A 22,625-nucleotide genomic window follows, 5' to 3' on the forward strand; every position below is an offset into this window, starting at 1 on the left:
TGGCTTTCCTAAGCCGCCGAGCTCTGATGACGTGTATTTCTTGCGCGTCAGAGCGAGCGTGGAGCGCGTGCGGGGATCGAGTTCACTTTTCTTAGCTGATTCCGGTGCTAGTGTGTGCTGTGGTCCCACGGCATGAAGGAGACACCACTTTCAAACTGCGAGCGCCGTTTCCTACTCCGCGCCATCGAAGAGAAGAAGGTAAATGGTCCCGGGAAACTTCGCGGTGCGTGGGCGCTCTGGCCGCACCGCCGCTCGCAGCCTTCGGGTTTGGTCGTACAGAGCTGGCCCTCGCAGGCCCAGGGAGCCCCTGGAGGGAACCGCCGGTGCGGTCCCCCAATCCCTCCACCTTTTTTTTTTTTTTTTGGCTCCAGTTGGGTTCAAAGCTGGAGTCACACCAGCGACTAGTAGTGCTTGGGATCTGGTTTCCACTATCCTATGCGGAGTGGTTAGGAATCCACTTACCTCCAAGTGTTTGTTTAGCCCTGGCATAGAGTAGCTGCTCAATAAATATTTGTTGAAGGAATAACGAATGAATGTTGTGCTTACAGCGGCTGGATGGCAGACAAACCTATGATTATAGGAACATCAAGATCTCATTTGGAACAGATTATGGGTGCTGTATTGTGGAACTCGGGAAAACAAGGTAACAAAGGATTCAAATTAGATAAAAGCTCAACAGGGAAAAGTTTAAAAGGACCTTATTGACTCGGTTGTTTACAAAGCAGCTAAGAAGTATGCCAAAATAAGTATATTTTCTTTAATGCGAGAGTTTTTTATTTTTAACCATAAATATATTTTTCATCACATGAGTATCACATAGTTTTCTGATCTCTTTAAGTCATATATACAGCCAGCAGTAATTGCCCTGAATTTGTTTTCTGCACTTCCCATTAAGTAGGCCTACTTTTCTCATTTTCCTGACATGAGAATTAGGTTTTTAATATTCATTTGGAAGCTGTGAGGATATTGTTCAGATAATGTTGGCCAGCCATGCCATATGAAAACTCTTAAGAAATCTCTCAAGTTTTCAGGCCATCTTGTGTCAATAAATATTTGTTTTAGAAAAGAGAAGTAAAGATCATTGATTTAAAAAAAAATCTGTGGAATAGTCAATATTGTAATAAGAGATGTTTTTTTCTTGTCATCCTTTTGTGTATGCCAATATGTGTTTTATTTCTGTGTATACTCTATACTTTATATGTAATTTCAGCCTCTAATGATATATCATACTGAGTATGTTGTTACTCGGAGTAAGATCGAAACTTAACTGGTACCTGTTTTAGATTTATTTTTAATTGGAAAGGAGATCTATTTAGTTAACAGATTTGTACTTTATTTTGCAGAGTTCTTGGACAGGTTTCCTGTGAACTTGTTTCTCCAAAGCTCAACAGGGCAACAGAAGGTATTCTTTTTTTTAACCTTGAACTCTCTCAGATGGCTGCCCCAGCTTTTGAACCTGGCAGGTATTTAAATCTTTTTTTTTTTTTTTTTTTAAGCTGCTTTTTAGCCAGAGGAGAACATAACAGCAGTGAGCTATTGTTTTAATGCCTGGTGTTATATTTCATGACATTAGCCCATTCCTATTTTCATAGGCAGTCAGATCTCTTGGTGAAGTTGAATCGACTCTTGGAAAGATGTCTAAGAAATTCGAAGTGTATAGACACTGAATCTCTCTGTGTTGTTGCTGGTGAAAAGGTGGGGAATATGCCCAAAATTCTTAATCTTAGGTTGAGTATTGTTGATTCATGGATTCCTATATCTGTGCTTTTATTCTCAGAGCTTCCATTAATTCAATTTTATACTGATTCACTTCATTTCACATGTTCCTGAGTGCTACGCATAGAACTTTGTCATCTCTCTCTCTGAAGGGACAATAAACATTGGTGAAAGTATCAACTTGGCCAAATGTGTGTAAAAATGTCTTATTCAAAGAACTTGCGGTTTTTCTTATATTGTTTTAGTATGTTCTTTATGTGAGTTGATAGAAGCAGGTAATGTGTTCCTTTTTTTATGAATGAGGAACTGAAGAACAGATTAAATCCTTCTTTTGTGAAGGTTTATTGACTTACACAGGGCTACACAGGGAGTCAGTGGTAGACTGACATTGGAAATGTTACTCTCAATAAATTGTGCTGCATGGTGATGTTTTAGAACTTTACTCTTGATTGGGGTATTTTGACTATCTTTTTGACTCCAGAGAAGTCACTTTCCACATTATATCCTTCAATATGATCCTTCCTATTTGGATTACATGTAAGGTTAATATAAATACTGTTATGTAAAACCTAAGAGTTTGAGGTTTTTAAGTTAGGAGACAAAATAAAAATATATTTAGGATTGGGAAAATCTTAGTATTAATTGTGCAATGGTTCTATTTATTTAGAGTGTATATTTTACTCTTGTCAGATGACTCATAGAAAGGTGAACTACTGGTACTTCAGTTGTTGGCCTGGCTTAACATTTCTCTTAATACATTTTTATTGATAAAATAGAAGGAGTAATTGCATATTTTAACTGCAAGAGAAAAATTTGCACGCAGTGTTACTTTCCTTATGAATAGCCACTGGTTGTGATCAGTTAGGATTTATTTTTGTTTTAAATTCACATTCAGGTTTGGCAAATACGTGTGGACCTACATTTATTGAATCATGATGGGAATATTATTGATGCTGCCAGCATTGCTGCAATTGTAGCCTTGTGTCACTTCCGAAGACCCGATGTCTCTGTCCAAGGAGATGAAGTAACACTGGTAAGCTCCCATGATTCGAGCCACGCTTCTCCCTATGAAAGAATGAATATCCTTGATGTTCAGGCAACTTGTTATTAGTGAATTCTTATTGTAGATGGTAATTAAGTATGTTCTGAAATTTGTTGATAAGGCAAAAATGATATATGGTCAAAATTGTCCTTGAAATCTCTCAAATCTTTTGTATCAAAGTGTCTGTCAATAAAAGCACACCCTATCTTGGTTTTCTAGGATAAAACTAGATGACTTTTTCTTGGGATTGAGCACTAGATGAAGCGGTTGGCTTATGTTTAGGAGCCACATGTGTGAGAAATACATGGTTCTCGGCACGTTGAGATACTTGTGCTTAGTCTCTGGCATAAGTCCTTCAGAAACAACTGGAAGGTTTATTAAAACATTGCTAGGCTCCACCCTCAGAGTAGGGTAGGGGTAGAACCTACAAATTTGTACTTGTAACAGAGTTCCCAGGTGATACTGATGCTGCCAGTGGATGGGCCACATTTTAAAAACTGTTGACATGTACTGTTTACATTGCCTTTCTTTTGTGCTAAGCATGTCATTGTCAATTTATATGAATTCATGCAGGAATAATGAAAGTACACTGGATAGTTTGAGTCTTAAAGTTGTGAAAGGAAACATCAGATGCCCACATTTCTGAGCAGTCATTCATTTGCTGTTTTTAGGCATTAGACTAGAGTAGACTCGAAAGACTGAGAGGTAGAGACAAAGGTTTTTTTTGTTTGTTTTTCTTAAAGATTTTTTTTATTTATTTGACAGAGAGAGACAACAGCAAGAGAGGGAACATAAGCAGGGAGATTGGGAGAGGGAGAAGCAGACTTCCCGAGGAGCAAGGAGCCCGATGTGGGGCTCGATCCCGGCACCCTGGGATCATGACCTGAGCCGAAGGCAGATGCTTAATGACTGAGCCACCCAGGCACCCCAGAGACAAAGGTTTATTAACAATAGAGATGTTCCTTTAGTAAAGGGAATTGGTGTGAGGACGTAAAAGAGAGAAGATCAATTTAAATATATTGTAGAGTTATTGCTGGTGGTATAGCCACATTGGAGAAGTTTGGGAGTTTCTTAAAAAGTTAGTGTCAACTTACACAGCCCAGCAGTTCCATGCCTAGGAATCTACTCAGGAGAAATGATAGTACATTTTCAAAGACTTTCATGTGAATGTTCCATGGCAGCATTGTTCATAATAGCCCCAAACTGGAAACAATCCAAATGTTCATTAACTGGTAAGTCAAAAAACAAAATGTGGTATATCCACACAGTGGAATACTATTCAGCAGTAAAAAGGACCAAACTAGTGATATATACTGTAAGATGGATGAAACATGCTAACTTCAAAGGAAGCAGACACAAAAGACAAAATTGTTTGATTCCACTTACATGGAATGCTTGGGGCTGGGAGTGGGAGTGAGAAGTGACTGCAAATAGACTCAGGGAGATTTTGGCGGGGGGGTATTGGAAAGGTCAAAAAACTGGATTGTGGTAATAGTTGCATAACTCTAAATTTACTCCAAAGTGACTAGATACATACTTATGATGAATGGATTTTGTGGTATTTATACCCCATTAAAGCTTTTTGACATATGCATAAAGTTTTAAGGAACATGAGTGGCAAAGTCGAACAGGTAATTGTGAAAGAGTTAATTTAGGTACTCAACTGACGATTAAAGGAATTATATTTTTTAATACTTGATGTGCAAGGTGTTTTTTTATGTTTATAATTTAGTGGCTAATTATTGAAGCTTTTATTTTCAAACAGTATACACCTGAAGAGCGAGATCCTGTACCGTTAAGCATCCACCACATGCCCATTTGTGTCAGTTTTGCCTTCTTCCAGCAGGGGTAAGTCTCATGCTTGTCATGGGCTGAAATTGTACATGTAGCTAGGAACTTTTTTGTTCTGTTCAAATGTGCTGTGGATAGATGAACAAACACCTCCTCTAATATTAAAGCACCTTATATATATTTTTTTCTTCATTTGTGAGAGCATTAGTTGGCAAAGAGCTTTCTCAATGGAAGTGACAAATTCTTTTGTAATGAGGAGACTTCACAACACTTTTCATAGGATACTTATAAATTTCCTGCAGCAAGGGACGCCTGGGTGGCTTAGTCGGTTAAGCGTCTGCCTTTGGCTCAGGTCATGATCCCAGGGTCCTGGGATTGAGTCACATCGGGCTTCTTGCTTGGCGGAGAGCCTGCTTCTCCCTCTACCTGCTCTGCCTGCCGCTCCCCCTGCTTGTGCTCTCTCTCGCTGACAAAAAAATAAAATCTTTAAAAAAATAAATAAATTTATTGCAGCATGGTGGTGCTAGAGATGTACAGGTGTTAATAGAATTGTGTGCTAGGCTCTAATTCAGGAAAGTAGGCTGAGAATTACTGTGGATTAATGGAAGATAGGACTTTGGAGCATTTTAGAGGAGCAAGTCACAAGGGGGAATGGTTCACAAATGGGCTAAATCTAGTTTTCTTCAGCTCTCTAGTAGTTTCTTCACAACTTACTAATTCTTCCTACAACAGAAAAACTGGAGTCTTAGGTCCATGTAGTGGTGCCTTTCAATGAAAATTTGAGCCTTAAATCTTCTCGGAAACAAAGGGAGATACAAATAAGATATTGTTGGGGTGCCTGGGTGGCTCAGTCTTTAAGCATCTGCCTTTGGCTCGGGGCGTGATCCCAGGGTGCTGGGATCGAGCCCCGCATCGGGCTCCCTGCTCCACGGGGAAGCCTGCTTCTCCCTCTCCTACTTCCCCTGCTTGTGTTCCCTCTCTCGCTGTGTCTCTGTCAAATAAATAAAATCTTTAATAAATAAATAAATAAATAAGATATTGTAACAATTTTATGAATAAAAACTAGGGAAGCTTTCAATTTTTAGTCATTGTAGTGTAGAATTTCATTAGTGGGAAGTAGACCAGCACTGTAGAAATACAACATGAGCCATATATGTAATTTAAAATTTTCTAGTAGCCACATTAAAAGTAAAAAGAAACCGGGAAAATTGATTTTGATATATATTTTATCTTATATGTAAAATATTATCTTAACATGTAGTATAAAAATTATTCATGAGATATTTTACATTTTTTTATTTCTACTAAATCTTTGAAATCTAGTATTTTTCACTCACGTACATCTCAGTCTGGACTAGCTAAAGCTCAATAGCCTAGAGGCCAACATTGGACAGTGCAGAAATAGTATTCTTTTATTGAGCCATTAGCAGAACCTAGAAGCACTTCAGGATCTAGGACACACTAGGGGACATTTAAAATTAACAAATTAATATTATGTTTTTATTAATGAGCAACAAGTTGTTTAACCAAAATGATAGCATTAGGTTTAGATTATATATTACTTAAAGAAAACCAATATGAACTTAAGTGAGTTTACTTTAATAGCTAGTGATATCCCCTTAGCATTTATTTTGTCCATAAAAATATAATTCTTATCTTTTTTCCCATTAAAATGACTCACATCCACAGGCTCAGACCTTCACTGTGTTGACTTTATTAATGCTATCTTTTTTTTTTTTTTTAAGATTTTATTTATTTATTTGAGAGAGAGAAAATGAGAGACAGAGAGCACGAGAGGGAAGAGGGCAGAGGGAGAAGCAGACCCCCTGCTGAGCAGGGAGCCCGATGCGGGACTCGATCCTGGGACTCCAGGATCATGACCTGAGCCGAAGGCAGTTGCCTAACCAACTGAGCCACCCAGGCGCCCTATTAATGCTATCTTTTAAAAATATTCAGTATCTTAAAATTGACAAGCATTCAGCCTCAGATTTGCTCAGGTCCATTTAACATTCATTTCAGTACATATTTATTGGTGGATCCCAATGAACGAGAAGAACGTGTAATGGATGGCCTGCTGGTGATTGCCATGAACAAGCATCGAGAGATTTGTACTATCCAGTCCAGTGGTGGGATAATGCTGCTGAAAGATCAAGTTAGTGCTTTGATTAATGTTCTATTAAGAATAGGTCTTTTCTTTTTAGAAGCTTTTTCTTTGTTTTGTTTTGCTTTTTCTTGTTTTTTTAACTAAAAGCCATCAAGGATATTTTCAGTGATTGATTCTAGGATATGTTAGAATCTGGTTTCAATATTATTACATTCTGTTGACTGGTGGCTACAAGGTTTCCTTTCTTCCTTGCTGCTCCCATGTATGGCCCTCCAGGGTCTAACCCTTCTACATAGAGGAACACTTTTTTCTTCCCAGTGAGAAAAGAGATTCATCTCCCTATTCAAAAAAAAATAAAAAGGTGTCAAAAGGTAGAAATTAGGTACTCTCAGAAATTGGGTTCAGTAAGCAGTAGTTCTCAAATCCAGCTACATATCAGATTCACATAAAGGCTTCTAGAAAATAGATTGGCATATAGCATGTAGCACAGGTTGGGCACAGAGGCTGCTTTAGTTGGAATTCCAGTTCTGCCTTATATTAACTGACCTTTTGCAAATGATTTCCTATCTTTGTGCCTTGGCTTCTTTATCTGTAAAATAGGGAATAAAGTTATGTGTCGACACCTTGTTAAGGAATGTTAAGGATAAACACATGGGCATATTGCACTGTATAGCATATATTAAGTGTGCCATGTTAGTTTCTATTACCAGTATTATGACCACTGTCAGATCCCTATTTCCAGAGATTCTGATCCATTAGGTCCATGAGGCCTGGGAATCTTTGCTTTATAGTTTCCCAGGGGATACTGCAGCCGTATCTTGAATTAATGCTTTGGATCACTCACACAGAAAGGTAGTTAGTGCATCCCTGAGTATATAATGTATGTCTGTGGCCTTTTCAGTGGTATCTTTTATACTGTCAGAGAAGTTTTTGAGTCTGTTTTCTTAACGTGATAATCCTTCAGATACTTTAAAACAAGTCTCACATTTTGCATTCGTGTTTACATTGTATTTTCGTATTTTAAAAGGTCAAGCTTATATTTTAAAGGTAGAAAAACCATTCTCATATTTCTAGTTTTGTTAGAGAAAGCTGTGTAGTTTGTTGTCTTTAAATAATAGAATGCACTTTTATAAATAGGTTTTGAGATGTAGTAAAATAGCTGGTGTGAAAGTACTGGAAATTACAGAGCTAATACAGAAGGCTTTGGAGAATGACCAGAAAGTAAGGTAAGTTTAATTTTTTTTAGAACTAAATGGTCTTTTTATTTTTAACAGATTTTTCTGTTAAGGACTTTTCTTCCATAAGAGTAACCATATTAATTTTCACACTCCCATTTTTCCTTATCTGTTAATCTAAGTTGAATATACGGGAGTGTTATATTGTATTCCACTTTAAATATAATCTGAATTGAGAAGCCACATAATATTGGTCTTTAAAAAAATTAACATTTTCTTTAGAAAAAATAATCTAGTAGCTCAAACTAACAGAAGTAACACAAACTGGGGTTGGTTCTCTGCTTCTTCTATAACCCAGCACTTCAGTGTCTTCTGTAATGTGGGAGGTAATACCTACTTGGTAGGGCTGGTTTGAGGATTAGAAAGTAATATACTTAAAGCACTTAGCACTTGCCTGGCACGTGGTTCAATAAATTAATTATAGTAACTTTTTATTATTTCTCTTGATAAGCATAATAAATTGGTAAGGTTAAGTTAGTCAGATAGCTTTTTTCCCCAGTGTTCCTCTCCCATCAAAAGGATAAAATGGTTAACTTTTCCCTTCTTGTTTTCTCTTCCATCTATCATTCCCCCTCCTCCACCTCTCCCCACCCCCAAATAAAAAACCCACACAGGAAAGAAGGTGGAAAATTTGGCTTTGCAGAGTCTATAGCAAGTCAAAGGATCACAGCATTTAAAATGGAAAAGGCCCCTATTGATACCTCCGATGTAGAAGAGAAAGCAGAAGAAATTATTGCTGAAGCTGAGCCTCCTTCAGAAGTGTATCTTTATTGGATGGTTTTTTCAGTAACAACATGATTCATAACACTTTTGGCATTATTAGGTATATGTGAAGGGTGTACATACTGAAGTTTGTTTTCTGAAACACTGTTAGAGAAAACATTTAAGATACAAGACAGTGATTAGTCTTATTAAGTCTTCGATATAACATCCACCTCTTCAACTATCCTACAAAAACCGAAAATTTTCTATCTTGTTAGCCAATTTATAGCGTTTTATTTTCCTTTGGAAAATTGTTCCTTAATCTTAGTTAAGCACTTTATATATATACTATTACATATTGTTCTTGGAAATTATTTATTCACCCATTTGCCATATTTATAACTGCAACTGTTGAGAGCCAGTATGTCTCGATATTTCTCACCATTGTTTCCATAAAATCTTACCTGAGTTACGTTTTTTCTTGCTTATTGTTCAGCCACCCATAGTGTAGCTATTAGTGACATTTTTTCGCACAAACTTGATGCACACTTCAGTCTTAAAACTTTTACTCTCCTCTTTTTCAACACTGCATCAAATAGCAGTATTTTTGTTACTCATAATTTTCTTAACTTGTTAAGTGTTTCTAATCCTGTGCTTTGGACTCCTGGAACTGCCCAAATTGGAGAGGGAATAGAAAACTCCTGGGGTGATCTTGAAGACTCTGAGAAGGAAGAGGACGATGAAGATGGCACTGATGAAGCAATCATTCTTGATAGTATAAAAATGGACACTGGAGTAGAAGTGTCCAATATTGGAAGCCAAGGTAGGTAACACTTCATTTATGGCTTCTATGTAATTATATATATTATATATATATATATATACTTTCCTATTTTAGGGATATACTAAAATATATATACTTTCCTATTTTAGGGATCTTATTTTTATATTAGCAGTTCCTTTTTTAGAGGGGCTAAGTATTTTGTGATTTAAATTTCAGTTAAACTGTTGATGCTAACTACAATATTAACTCCAATTGTTTTCTAAAAGAATGTGCTTATCTTTGTGGAGTTGTGGTACTCTGGTATGTAGTGGCATTTTTAGTTAAAAATGTTTTGTTCTTTTTTTCTATGTATATCTGGGCCAGTTTTAAAGGGATGAGTTTCTTAAAAAGTTCATTCCTGCATGCTGTTTTTTCTTTGTAGTTTCTAGACTCAAACATAAAAAACCTGTGTCATATCATAACATGTATTAGAACTGTCCAAATGGAACTGTTTATAATGTTAGAAATGTTCTATATGTACACTGTTCAATAAATATAATAGCCACTAGCCACATGCAGATGTTGAGCATTTGAAATGTGGTTTGTGACAGAAGAATTCTAAATTTTAATCTTAGCTAATATAAAATTAAATAGCTATATATGGCTGTTAATAGAGCAGTATTAGAACATACAAAACTCTAGAATCACTTGGAATAATGGTAGTCCTGGATGTTCTTTGCATTCTGAAAGCTGTAGAACTGGAGAAAATTGTTTTTAACTTGCGGATATTTTTACTATTCGGAAAACCAAATGCTTGCTTGGCCCATAATAATCATGAATTGAGTTTTTCAAACCCAAATCATACAAGGACGGATGCAGCAAGTAGGCTGGCAGAGAACTAAAGGGTGTATTTACTAAATCTAGCTGAAAAAAAAAGTGTTGATACTGTTTAGGTATGTAATGTACATACCTGCCTACCTACAGGGAATGAAATTATCTGTAAACATTACTGAGAGCCTGCCAGGGTTTTTTGTAAGGAAAAAAAAAATCCCCATCAATTGGGAACCTTTTTCAGCTTTCCTAGTGGTTACTTCTATTTGGTATTCTTCTTCCAGACCTTGCTGTATGTATTTATTTACTATATATTTACACCAATATAAGCTGCTTTAAGCACTTACATTTAAAGGACTGTGAATGAATCTTTAGAATTTTTTCATGTCATCAGCCACATTTTTAAATGCTACACAGAATTCTAGCTTTGGCAATAACTAGGTTGGCTTAATAACATTCCCTTATTGATAAATGTTACCATTTTCTGTTACAGTGCTGCAGTAAAGCATCTTTGCATAGGCCTCTTTATATATTTGTGAAATATTTTTCTAAGATTAGTAAGATTAATACCTAAACATTCAGTTACTGCTTTGAAGAGTAATATTTTCAACTGAATAATGAAAGTGGACCTAAGATAATTGGGAGGATAAGGCAGGTAAAGCCTTTGTAAAGCATATGAACACAAGGAGAAACTAATTGAAAACTCAAAGATTGATTTATATACATCATTAACTAAGGCTCGGGAGAAAAGTTGGCAAAAGATATAAAGTAATTCTCAAATACAAATGGCCAGTAACATATTTCATGGGCAACCCTAGTAGTAATAAAGGAAATAAATTCAAAGCAAAAAGGGATGTTTTCTAACTACTGTATCAGACAGTATTAAAATTTAGGGCACCTGAGTGGTTCAGGTTAAGCATCTGACTCTTGATTTTTGCTCAGGTCATGATCTCAGGGTCATGGGATCAAGCCCCAGTTCGGGCTCCACGCTCAGTGTAGAGTCTGCGTGTTCCTCTCCCTCTGTTCCTCCCCCTGCTTGTGCTCTTTCTCTCCTCAAATAAAATTTTGAAGAAAAAAAAAAATACCACCATTGGCAAGGGTGCATAGGAAAATGAGTTTTTCATATAAATTGAAACAGTATTTTGGGTGGATTTGGCAAAATATCTTTTAGAATATATATACCTTTTGACCTAATAATTCTGTTTCTAGGTATTTTCCTTTCAGTGTTGTTTATAATAGGGAGAAGTTATATAGACTTTCCCCCCTATTATGACATGTACAAAATGGTCATATAATTACAGAATTTTTAGGAAGTAAAGAAAGTATGTGTTATTTTTCAGAGCTTTGCCAAGGAGTCACTTCAGGGAAGGAAGAACAAGTAGTTCTGTAAGCCTTAACTCAAGAGTAGCTGGGGCTATTTGTATGGAAATAGAGTATTAGAACTGCTGACATAAACCCACAAAGAAATTTTCCGAGAGAGTATACTTATATTGTTTCCTTAACATTTTCTTAAAGATGCCCCTATAGTACTCTCAGACAGTGAAGAAGAAGAAATGATCATTTTAGAACCAGACAAGAACCCAAAGAAAATAAGGTAACAAATTTCTGGTTTATTTCAAATGTATACACATAAGTCAAGACTTCTCTGGTTTTATTCTTACCATATTCTACTATAAACAAAGACACCCATTTTTTATTTGAAATCCGGCTGTTCTTTCTATGGTTTCTTCAAACTGAGATTTAAAAACAGGATCTAATTCTATAAAAATGTATGGATGCCTTTTAAGGTTACTGCATTTTATTCTTAGTTGGCAAATGTTACATATTCTCCTGGGGGGGAATAAAGTCTCCTATTTTGGTAGTTCAAAATTTAACGAGCAGAATGGTGTAAGTCTGGTAAACCATCCATGGTATCGGCTTTCTAGTGCTAATACTGTAAGTAAACTGTTAATTTATTTTATTCACAGAACACAAACCATCAGTGCAAAACAAGAAAAAGCACCAAGTAAAAAGCCAGTGAAAAAGAGAAAAAAGAAGAGAGCTGCTAATTGAAGTTCACATAGTTGTATATTTGTGTATATAACTATTAAAAGGATATTTATTCAGTGCTAATAACTTGAGTATTTTTCTATTCACAAATCCATTATAAAATCTAGTTGATTCTTTATATAATTTTTTACATTATGCTTTAAAATAAACCTTCTGGACAATTTAGCAGGTTTTAAATAATTGTCACTTCAGTGAAGTGGAGAAATTGAGGAATGAAAAAGCATTTTCTTAGTGTGTACAAAGGGCTGAAAGAGTCTCAGGATCATCACAACTGATAAATAAGCACAGATTTATTACAGATATGCTTAGATTATGCTCAAGTCACCAAATTGATCCAGTTCCTTGGGAAAAATGAGTGTTCAAACTTTTATCTGTTTTCCTAAAACTATTTTTTAATTTCAGGAGAAGCCTTTCCAGTTCCCTTCTGTAGTAAATCAAATTAATTCTTCTGAGTGATACCATAAAGTCAAATCAGATTTGACTTAAACCAAATTTTCCAAATCCATTTATTAGTTCTTATTCTTACTGTGCTGACAGCTGGCATCATTTAATACTTTAACAAAAGCACTTAAAATTAGCCAAATAGCTAAAATAGTTACATGTACAAAAGATATACAAATTAAAACCATTTAAAAAGTAATAGATACCATAATTTGTACTTGACCATAACTCTATTCAGAAATGATTGTAAAATTAAAACCTTACAAAAACTGTACACCATATACTTTGAGTGATTTACATCTTAGAAAACAAAGGCAGTCTTTCACTGTTAGACATTTAGTGTCTCTGGTGGGTTGAGGAGAGAAACACCATGATACCTGTAAGTAGGAAAAAAACTCAGTAAATATTCATTGGGTAAAGGAGATCACGGAATGATAGATATAACTAGGAACTGAGAAATGCTGTTTCTATTCTGATTGAGTTAGTGAATCATTGGTCCACAAAATATGCATGCATGCGTGCCCCATTCCTCTCCCCTCTTCTCCCTCAAATGCAGGACATAAAGCATAACTACAACCTACTCAAAACACCTGGCCTGCTAAGAGGAGGCTGTGCCTGTTTTGTGAATCCTTTGATAAAGTTAAAATATCAAGGATCTCAATCATACAGTAACCTGGAAAAGCAAGCTTCTTTAGTATCTATTCATGTTAATTCTTACTTTGAACTTTTATACTTTTCTCTTATTGACTGTTGTGCATGCTGTGGTGCTCTGAGGTAGGTCTGGTGAAGGTCCATGAGACAAGGCTTAAGATTTTCCAAGGTATATCCAGTCTTTTGAACTAAAGATTCAGGCTGCAGAGAAGGGAGTAGAGAACCACTGAGTTTTGTTTTTAGCAACAGACACTAAACACAATGAGGTAGTATTGGCATTAAACTTGAGTTTTGTTAAATTTCAAGAGTAACACCTCCAACTAACAAATCTTCCAGATTTCTCAAGCCATTATTCCGTCTTTTATGTTGACTTTGATCAATTTTTACTACTTTCCCTTCCAGCAGCAGGTCTCATGGCCCTAATTCTTTAAGCACACCTTTCAAACCCAAGTAATAACTTTCTACCTAACAAGCAAACATGTTACTAAACAGGTAAGACACTTTAAACAGCATATATTTTTTGATCAGTTTTTCTAGGTAAGTACCTCTATACCAGCAACATTTGTATAGGACAGTTCTCTAACTTACCTGGCACAGATATTTAAGTTGCAAGACAGATGTGTGAAGACATGGTGATACATACCCAGCTCTGTCCTGTGACTGTGTAGAGTGCTAAATGAAAAGCTGCTGCAGCAATAACTGATGGCAGATACTTTAGGTAGGGGTCAGCATCTATCAGACTTAGTTCTCCCAAAAACTGGAATGAAAAAGCAAATACACTTTATGATCACAAGAGCTCTAGAATTCAAGCCTCAAATTTTTGCCTTATGCCCTAGGCCACTCTTTAAGAGTGGCTCTATGGCAGGACACCTGGGTGGCTCAGTTGGTTAAGCGCCTGCCTTCAGCTCAGGTCATGATCCCAGGGTCCTGGGGTCAAGCCCCACGTCTGGCTCCCTGCTCAATGGGGAGTCTGCTCCCGCTCACTCTCCCTCTGTGCTCTCTCTCTCAAATCTTTAAAAGACTGGCTCTATGGCAACCAAAGAAAAAAACCCATAGCCTTATCTATCCTCATCCTGTACTTTTACCTCTTTTAATAATTTTTAAAACTCTTCTGGCTACCACTTCCTAAGACTTCATCCTCATACCACTATTCTTAGTACTTTCCCAGTTCATGTTATCTTTTGCCAGTGGTAGACTCTCTTTATACTGCAACACTAATTTGTCCCCAAAATACTAAATCCCTTGACCAAAGCTATAAAATTAAACTCTGTGACCTAAGAATCTTCATTCAACAAAATGAAAACTTACCATTGCTAAACTTTCAACTTTGCAGTTGGCAGATGGCTGGTGCAGAAAGTATTGGGTAAGAAACTGATTTATTGTTGGTGCAGCTAGGTCAAAAGCAAGCACTTTCAAAACTAGGTGCTCCATTCTCAGGACCTGTTTCTTGGTATAGGTATCATCTGTAATGTACACAAACTCTGCTACTTCTGGGGGATATATTTCTTCAAACTTTCTACAATGAAAAAAGTTTTAAGTAATCAGTCCTTCCAAAAAGAGAAGCAAGCTGTTTATCTAATTCTGAAATCCCTTTAGCAGAATACATGAAATGAGTCCAAAACCTAAACTCCACTAATTGCCTGTTTCCCCTGATACTTGACCATTTCCAGTAGAGCTAGATAAATGCTAACTAAAAGACCCAAATCCATCCAGGACTTGGGATTTTGTCCCAATGCATTTAAAGGATATAAGAGGCAAGAGAGTTCCCAAGATGGGAATAATGCCAGAGTTCACCAAGTAACTGAAAATTTAGGAAATTCTTAGAAAAATAAACATTTTTAGTTTTTTAATTTAGTTAATTTCCATGGGAGAAGATTTTATGCCAGAAAGCACTTTTTGATGGAAGGAACCACACTTTCAAACTTGGTAATCTAGTCCTAGTGTATTAAAATGTAGCCAGTCTCCCATCTTCATTCAAGTAGGTACCCTGGAATCTAGATCTGGGAAAATTAAATTAGTTTCACACACTGTTTCATACTGCTACCCCCTAAAGCAGTCACTGACTTTCTGCCTTCTGTACATATTAATATGTCACAATGTTAAAAATCACAACTTGTGGGCCGCCTGGGTGGCTCAGATGGTTAAGCAACTGCCTTCGGCTCAGGTCATGATCCCGGAGTCCCTGGATCGAGTCCCGCATCGGGCTCCTTGCTCAGCACGAAGTCTGCTTCGCCCTCTGCCCCTCCCCCCTCTCATGTGCTCTCTCTCATTCTCTCTCTCAAATAAAATCTTAAAAAAATAAAAATCACAACTTCTTCCCTACATAGAAGCATATCAATCACTTTTAATCCAACAAACCAAGTTGGACTTACGAGGCCAATAGCATAGCAGCAGTGCCCACAAGCTGAAGTTTTCCTCTCAACACAGACATCGATGAAAGGAACCTATCAATGTAGTTCACAGCCAAGTGCAGGGTCTCATTCTGTAGTTTATATTCTTCTCCTACTTCAACTAACCAGTCCACAAGGATAGCCCTCATACTGTTAGTGATGTCTGGCTGTTTCTTCATGTAACCCACTTTAGGCTTACATTTAACCTGTTGAGAAAGTTACTTACTATAATGTTAAAATTGCAATTAGATTATTCTACCATTAACAAAGATGCTACATACCAGAAACATAAGTATAACATTAGAATAATTCACTAGCAGTTAAAAAACTTAAAAACATCCTGTTTCATTTTGCCATAAGGAATAAACAACAGTGTAAGAACTGGATTCCAAGAGCTCTTACCTCCATTTCCCTAAGGTATGTGTGAATGTCCTCATGGTAGTCTGGGACTTCATTGACACTCAGTGGCTTTTCATCTTCTAATACAATTGATATGTCCATAGTATGTGGTGACTCTGGGAGAATATAAAAGTATGATTAAGTTCATTGTTTAATTTTCTAATTAATTTAATAGCCAAAACTGATAGCCCTTGTAAGGCGTCCCATACGAAAGCATTTCTTTCATCCAACTAAAAAGGGCTTCTTATGACAAAGTACATAGAATATTTCACTCTGGTTTTAGTACCTCTGTCCACTTGGTTTTAATCAACAAGAGAAAATACTGATAGGCCACTAAAAGGAAAGTGCATTTGAAGATGTATTATGTTAAAAGTGTCACTCATACTCTATGAGAGAGAAGAGCAGATGGCACAGTGATCCTGTGAAGACAGAGTTAAAATCCAAGTTTTGTGATATTATGTAGTATTTACCCTAAGAGATTTCGCAGACCCCAAAGTCTGATAAATTCGAAGTACAATGTAGCAATAACTAGAAGGAGGGCTAACGTGTCAATGAAAATTAGGTTTGTTATGAGCCGTTCAAACAACTTGGCACTACAATCAACAAGTGTTTCATGTTTTGTAATTTTAAATTACCTTTTGAGGCAAAGAATATCATTCATTACTCTTTTCACTTCAAGGTTCATCTTGAGGTTAAAACTTGTTACAAATTTTCAATAAAAATACAAAAATTACTTTCTTTCCAAAGGATTTTCCTGCTATTCCCAGACTTCTCATAATAGAACTAAAACCTAAATGAGATTGAACTTAATGAGTTGTCAGTGACTCGACAGACCTATGGTAAAGAAGTTGCACAAACTGTTGGCAGAGCTGTCTTTATAGCAGCTACTTTATTTTATATGTGGTTAACTGCAAACAGCCATGATTCAACTCTTCATTCACAGGACAGTGTCCCTTTCTGGTATCAGACTAGATTTACAGAAAATTTTAAAGCTGTAAGAGATGTTAGATATCACAATATTGAAAGCTGTGTCCTATTCAAATACTATGAAGTGGTATGTACAAAGTGAATTTTATCAGTACAATTGAAATCTGTTCTCCCAAGCAAGCAAAGTGTTTGAGATCTAATTAAACTGATGTTATCGGCAGTATACAAGGAAGAACACCCAGTTAGGATTTATAGGTCACTAGGTCAACGTATTAGCTGTGAGATCTGAGATAAGTCACACACTTTCTAAACTTTGTTACATTAAACCAATTTCATTATGTAGTAAGGATCAGGTACGATAATGTCTTAAAATGCAAAATATTAATTCAGCCTATTTAATAATTATGATTACATTGATTTGATACAAATCTTAGAAGTTTTCATACAAAACTTACCAAAACTACCATCCATTGGATAATCAAGAGGTACCAGTGGTTTTCTTGGTCCAGGTAAAGTAATAGCTGAATTAAAAGCCAGGACATTTTCACGTTCGGTTTTTTTAGATTCAGGTGGCCTCTTTTGAGTCTCTTCTTCTGCTTCATCCACATGAATGGTAAATGCAGGCTGTTTACTGTTTGTTTTCCAGGGAGGAATAGTGACATGTTCATCATTTATAGGAAGATCCTTAAGAGGTGCAACCTAAAAAGAAATGAATATCTGGCTTTGAGCCTATTAAATGGAGTTTTGCTTTCTTCCCCTTATGGGTCTCAGTTTCTGCTTTCATTCCCAAATACTCTCAGGAAATAAAACTATCTGGGACAAAATCCAGGCAACAAAGTTTGAGTGGCTGAAGAAAGGGATGTTCAAATTCCTTACAGGCATTCCTACATAAGTTATAGAAAGAATCACACTAAGTGAAAGTATGTAAAACTAATCAAGGCTACAAGATGAGTGGAGTGGCAGGCTGAAAGATGACAAGTTTAGGAGAGCAGGCAAAGAGGTGTTGGTTCACCACTTTCGTTCGCCCCAGGGTGGAGCAACAGAGCAAATCCGGTAAAATGGCGGAATTTACTAAAAGCAAAGTATTTTTTATACCCTTTCCTAAAATAGAGGTAATCTTAACCATATGGAAAGCAGGAAGCGGGTCCAGATCCTAGGGCAGTGCCTAAGGTTTAAAGCGGCGAGAAAAGCGCGGACACACGTAGGGCTTGGTTTGACCTCATTATCTATAGAAAAATATCCCCAATAAAGAGCAGACAAGCAGCAAAATACAGCGCTGGCGAAGAGAGCAATGGGAGAGAAGCTGTAAGTGGCATCCCACATGCCAGAAAACTAGGGATCAAGGGGACTCCAGACCCAGGCCTCCCTTTAAAAAGCTCGGAAGATGCTTTCTCTCCACGCTCCTCGGCCTGCTAAACCTCGTGCAAAACTCCCGCTCGGCCCTCCCTCCCACAGATCTCGCTCATCTCTTTACCCGTCGTGTCTTGGGCCTCTGCTGCGGCGCTGGAACGCGCGGGTTCCCGGCCTTCAGTACCGCCAGCCCCGCCCGGGTCCGGGGCTGCTGGGCGGGCGCCGCCTTCTCGGGGTTGATGTTCTCCTGGTCCTCTTGGAGCGCCGTATGCTGCAATGTTAGCAGCGACGAGCCCGCCTCGCGGGCCGCAGGCCCGGGCTCGGAGCTGCCCAACATCACTGCTCCCGGGGTCGCGGCGGGATCAGCCTGCGGCGCCAAGCAGCGTGTACTCCGTCCCGCCGACACCGCCGAGAAACGCTCCAGCCGTAACCAGCCGCCGCAGCCCGGGCCAGCCTGCTCGCGTGGGATCGCGCAGTTCCGAAGAGGTTGCGAAAGGCGTAGGTAGGAACCGCCGGGCGTGGAAGGCTAAAGAAGCCCCCGAGATGTAGCGAGCAGCCCGCCGGAGCGGCGGCTGTTCGTGCAGTTCAAGTATCCCGCGACTATTGAAATGGGCCAATGGGAAGGGCCGAGGCCCGTGACGTCACTCGAGGCGACACAGTCGCAGGCGAATGAAGGCGGCGGCGAGGCCACGGGGCAGGGGCGGAGAAACGCCGAGCGGCGGCGGGAGGAAAAACGCCTGCGCCGGCCGAAGAGGCGGGGCCTGAGTTTCTGGCGACTAAACTGGGCCCCGAGGATTCGTGGGCACTGGGCAAGGGCCGTGTCTAGGATAAGCTGAGTTAAGCTCCAGCAATTGTTAGTGTGCCGCCCTAGCCTAACGTTAGCCCTGGGACCCTCAGCTTAACTGGTTTCCAAAGCTCTAAAAGCTGAGCCACTAACCGGCCTGATAGTCTTGCTCCGGTTATTCAAGGTCTCTGATTCTCAGTTTTCTTACTAATTGGAGTAAAAATATCTTCATGTCATATGGTTGTCCTAATTATATAATGTGCATAAATCATTAACACGCTGCTCACGTAGTAACTGATACTCAAGTGCCAGACTATAATGTCATCTTAGCATTTAGGTGTCTTCAGTCATGCCTTTGAATTTACCTAATGAAGATGCAATTAGGGAAGGTGCCACCTTGAACCACTGTTGATATATAGAGAGACATTATCTATCTATCTATCTATCTAAAACAAAAAGTACTATAAGAAATTAAACTAGACAGTCACTGATTTTGATGCATCTTTCCGCAAGCTGTGGCAGCCAACAAAAAGCACCCAGTGAAATTCTAGTGACCTAAATAAAATTATTTGTTCCATTTAGCAATGAAGGTTGTTTAAATATAATAAAAATATGACCTTATTAAAATAAAACTCTCAGTGATATGTGCCTTTAACAAATTTTCAAATTTAATATACAAGGCTTGCATATAATAAATATAATGGTAGATAATTAAGAAACATTGTTTTTGACAAATTCATGAGTGTGCCCTTCTTGAAAACATAATTATATAATCTTCATGTCATTTTAAAACAACCTTTAAATACAATATTACCCTGAATATGAAAAAACATAAATTAAGATTAATGAATAAAACTTCTGTAGCTTTAAAGTCTTATTTCCCTCTATATATGATAAAATGGAAATTAGTGGGTACTAGTGCAGGAAAATCTAAGGAGCCATCACTATTTCTGCACTCTTCACATGTAGTACACTTGTATAGTTTTACTGGTTACAGGGACAGCAAGTGAAGATCCCTTCAATCTGTGCAAGCTCTGCTCATTTCCCTGGCCACAATTTATAGCACTGAACCAACTCAAGCATTTCACAAACTGAGCATGGTTCACGAAACATTACCTAGCAAGAGTGAAATCAGTTGCAAATCAATCTCAACTCTGAGAAAAAATAATTGGTAAGTTATTTCCACTGGTTAACAACGTATACAGTAACCAGGACACAAACCAGGCACCAGAACTTGGGATCTGGTCCCAGCTTTACAAAATAATAACAACTTGTCCTCTTAATCACTTAACCTCACAGAGAATCAGTTTTCCTATATGACTTGACAAAATAACAATATATATTGTGAAGAATAGATGAAGTAATGAATGTAAATACATTTTTGAAAACTGTAGTTTATACATGTGGTATAGCTTGTTAAATATTTGAATATATTTTTAATTTTCCAAATACTTCTCAATTTAAAAGTTGAAACATCCACTTGCAAAAAATTCATTAAAATTCCTTATCATCATTCCACTAATGTTTTAAAATAAAAACTCTATTTTTAAAAAGCTCCATTTCTCAAAATAGAAGCATTACTAAAAGAAGTCACATCTTAAATATTTTTAGACGTTATTAAAAAGCATTTGAAATAAAAGTATGTACAGTTAGCTTGTGCCATAATTCTGTTTTAACATATTTCGTTTAAAAAGACTCCTTTGGAACTTTACCTTGTTTATAGTTCATGCAGCATCAAAGAAAGCAATCAATGCATTTTGGTCATAACTGTCCAGAATCTCCAGTAAAAGAGGTACTTTGGTTTTTACATTGGTGCCTTTGAACTTGAACTTATCTATGAAAAGATCAGTGATCATGCCTATAAAGAAAAATGTTAATTTCCTGTCATTAATGTACTTAATGAAAGTGAGTGATTACTTGAGAATCTATTTCTAAGCACTCATCACTGCATTATTTAATATATAAGCCTAAGGGTATTGATACTTTTTTTTAAAGATTTTATTTATTTAGTTGAGAGAGAGAGAGAGCACAGAGGGAGAGTGTGAGGGAGAAGCAGACTCCCCCCAGGTGAGGAGGGAGCCCGATGCAGGACTGGATCCCAGGATCCTGAGATCATGACCTGAGCCAAAGACAGATGCTTAACCAACAGCCACCAGGCACTCCAACAGATTCTGAAGTTCTATTTGAATTAAAATATTCCATCAATATGTTGACCATTCTTGGGGTTTATCCAAGACATGTTTCAGAATTTTTCATATTTTAGAGAGATAATAAAAGGGATATACCAAATATAGCATAATATCCAAGGGGAATGAGTTTCTGCAACAAAATATATGGGTGAATATTCACACTAAGTGGAATAAAAATGACTATAAATAACCTCATGTCAGTTTAAGTGAAATTTTGTCATTAAATTATTAATTCAGATCAAGTCAAATTTGCTGCCAAATGATTTATTAAAGTGTTAGTTTTTAAAGCTTTCTGAATTTTGGAACTGGTAATAATAGAAAACCACCCATCTTCTAAGTTATTATAAGGATAAAAGATCATGTGTTTGCCATATAGTAAATATTAAGATATTAGATATTATTGTTATTTATAGTTTGTGAGCAAGTCCCTGGGTATTAAAATAAATTCATTAGGCAGGTTCAAAGATCAATGTGGATTGATGATACCAACTATGCCAAAAAGATTTGGCATAGTGCAAAAAGCAAGCATTTTGGGGTGAGGAAGTTCTAGTGCAGGCTTTGCCACTACCAATGTGACAACAAATTCTTTAGTGTCAGATTTCAGTTAAAAAAATGTGAAAAATGAAGATAACACCATCTACTTTGCAGAGCTATTGTAAGGATTAAATATCTGATTAATGAAGATGTTATAAAGAAATAGGAAATAAATAAGCTTAGCTTATATAAAGATCACACACACAAAAATGTTTTCCTTAAGCTGTTCCATCCTTCCTCTTTCTCTCCCTTCCTGCATATCTCCCTCTTGCTCTCAATGTTTTTCAAGACAATTTGTGAAACACCCAACTTGTCACCACCAAAGCAAAACAACTTTTGCTGTAAATTCACAGCACATACATATCTTTATTATATTTTGCCTAAAAAATATTAAATGCTGCCTTTTGATATTTCACAATATCAACAGAACCTAAAAATTATTTGTGTGAAATATGGCCTACATTTTATTGCTTCATAGGTTATATTCATTTCACACCAGGTTTCTTCATATAGAGATTAATTTACTGCATTACACTTATTTCACTTAATTTTTACTTTCATTTTTTTCTAGATTTTTTTTTTTTTTTAATTTATTTGTCAGAGAGAGAGAGAGAGCACAAGTAGGGGGAGTGGCAGGCAGAGGGAGAGGGAGAAGCCGGCTCCCCGCTGAGCAGGGAGCCCAATGCAGGACTCCATCCGACTCTGGGATCATGACCTGATCCGAAGG

General features: G+C 37.2%; 3 protein-coding genes across 4 annotated transcripts in view; 1 reads left to right on the forward strand and 2 right to left on the reverse strand.

Moving 5' to 3' along the window:
- Positions 1–33: 33 nt before the first annotated feature.
- Positions 34–12,299, forward strand: EXOSC9 (exosome component 9). The gene is made up of 12 exons (XM_045880497.3): positions 34–198; positions 549–643; positions 1,344–1,463; positions 1,593–1,695; positions 2,612–2,749; positions 4,524–4,606; positions 6,569–6,701; positions 7,791–7,879; positions 8,503–8,649; positions 9,229–9,413; positions 11,700–11,778; positions 12,152–12,299. Exons 1-12 carry the CDS (start codon positions 133–135, stop codon positions 12,234–12,236), a joined length of 1,323 nt encoding a protein of 440 aa, XP_045736453.1. The 5' UTR covers positions 34–132; the 3' UTR covers positions 12,237–12,299.
- Positions 12,300–12,435: 136 nt separating this feature from the next.
- On the reverse strand, positions 12,436–19,554 carry CCNA2 (cyclin A2). Of its 2 annotated transcripts, XM_045880498.3 has the most exons (8): positions 18,516–19,542; positions 17,497–17,740; positions 16,118–16,230; positions 15,698–15,921; positions 14,634–14,841; positions 13,969–14,082; positions 13,393–13,526; positions 12,436–13,051 (listed from the first exon to the last, which is right to left on the reverse strand). In XM_045880498.3, the coding sequence occupies exons 1-8, from the start codon at positions 18,726–18,728 to the stop codon at positions 13,003–13,005; spliced, it is 1,299 nt and encodes a 432-aa protein (XP_045736454.1). In that variant the 5' UTR covers positions 18,729–19,542; the 3' UTR covers positions 12,436–13,002. The 2 variants fall into 2 exon arrangements, with proteins under 2 accessions (XP_045736454.1, XP_045736455.2); XM_045880499.3 differs by lacking the exon at positions 13,393–13,526 and having other exon boundaries at positions 18,516–19,554.
- A 271-nt stretch (positions 19,555–19,825) lies between these two features.
- BBS7 (Bardet-Biedl syndrome 7) overlaps positions 19,826–22,625 on the reverse strand; it is a 43,471-nt gene continuing 40,671 nt past the window's right edge. The window contains exon 19 of the mRNA XM_045880496.3: positions 19,826–21,033. Within this exon, the coding sequence (XP_045736452.2) occupies positions 20,900–21,033 (134 nt within the window). The 3' untranslated portion in view covers positions 19,826–20,899. The remainder of the gene's footprint in view (positions 21,034–22,625) is intronic.

The sequence above is a fragment of the Mirounga angustirostris genome, unplaced genomic scaffold (genome assembly GCF_029215605.1).
Source record: "Mirounga angustirostris isolate CCGP_5_RB_7025 unplaced genomic scaffold, mMirAng1.0.hap1 SCAF_2, whole genome shotgun sequence".
In the NCBI taxonomy this organism is placed as follows: Eukaryota; Metazoa; Chordata; class Mammalia; order Carnivora; family Phocidae; genus Mirounga; species Mirounga angustirostris.

Excerpts from the sequence above, each read along its gene's own strand:
- CCNA2 (XM_045880498.3), bottom strand. The coding sequence starts at position 18,728 with ATGTTGGGCAGCTCCGAGCCCGGGCCTGCGGCCCGCGAGGCGGGCTCG. Across the intron at positions 16,231-17,496 it reads TCCAATGGATGGTAGTTTTG|AGTCACCACATACTATGGAC; the intron begins GTAAGTTTTGTA and ends ATATTCTCCCAG. Across the intron at positions 15,922-16,117 it reads CATACCTTAGGGAAATGGAG|GTTAAATGTAAGCCTAAAGT; the intron begins GTAAGAGCTCTT and ends CTTTCTCAACAG.
- EXOSC9 (XM_045880497.3), top strand. The coding sequence starts at position 133 with ATGAAGGAGACACCACTTTCAAACTGCGAGCGCCGTTTCCTACTCCGC. Across the intron at positions 199-548 it reads GCGCCATCGAAGAGAAGAAG|CGGCTGGATGGCAGACAAAC; the intron begins GTAAATGGTCCC and ends TTGTGCTTACAG. Across the intron at positions 1,464-1,592 it reads CCAGCTTTTGAACCTGGCAG|GCAGTCAGATCTCTTGGTGA; the intron begins GTATTTAAATCT and ends CTATTTTCATAG.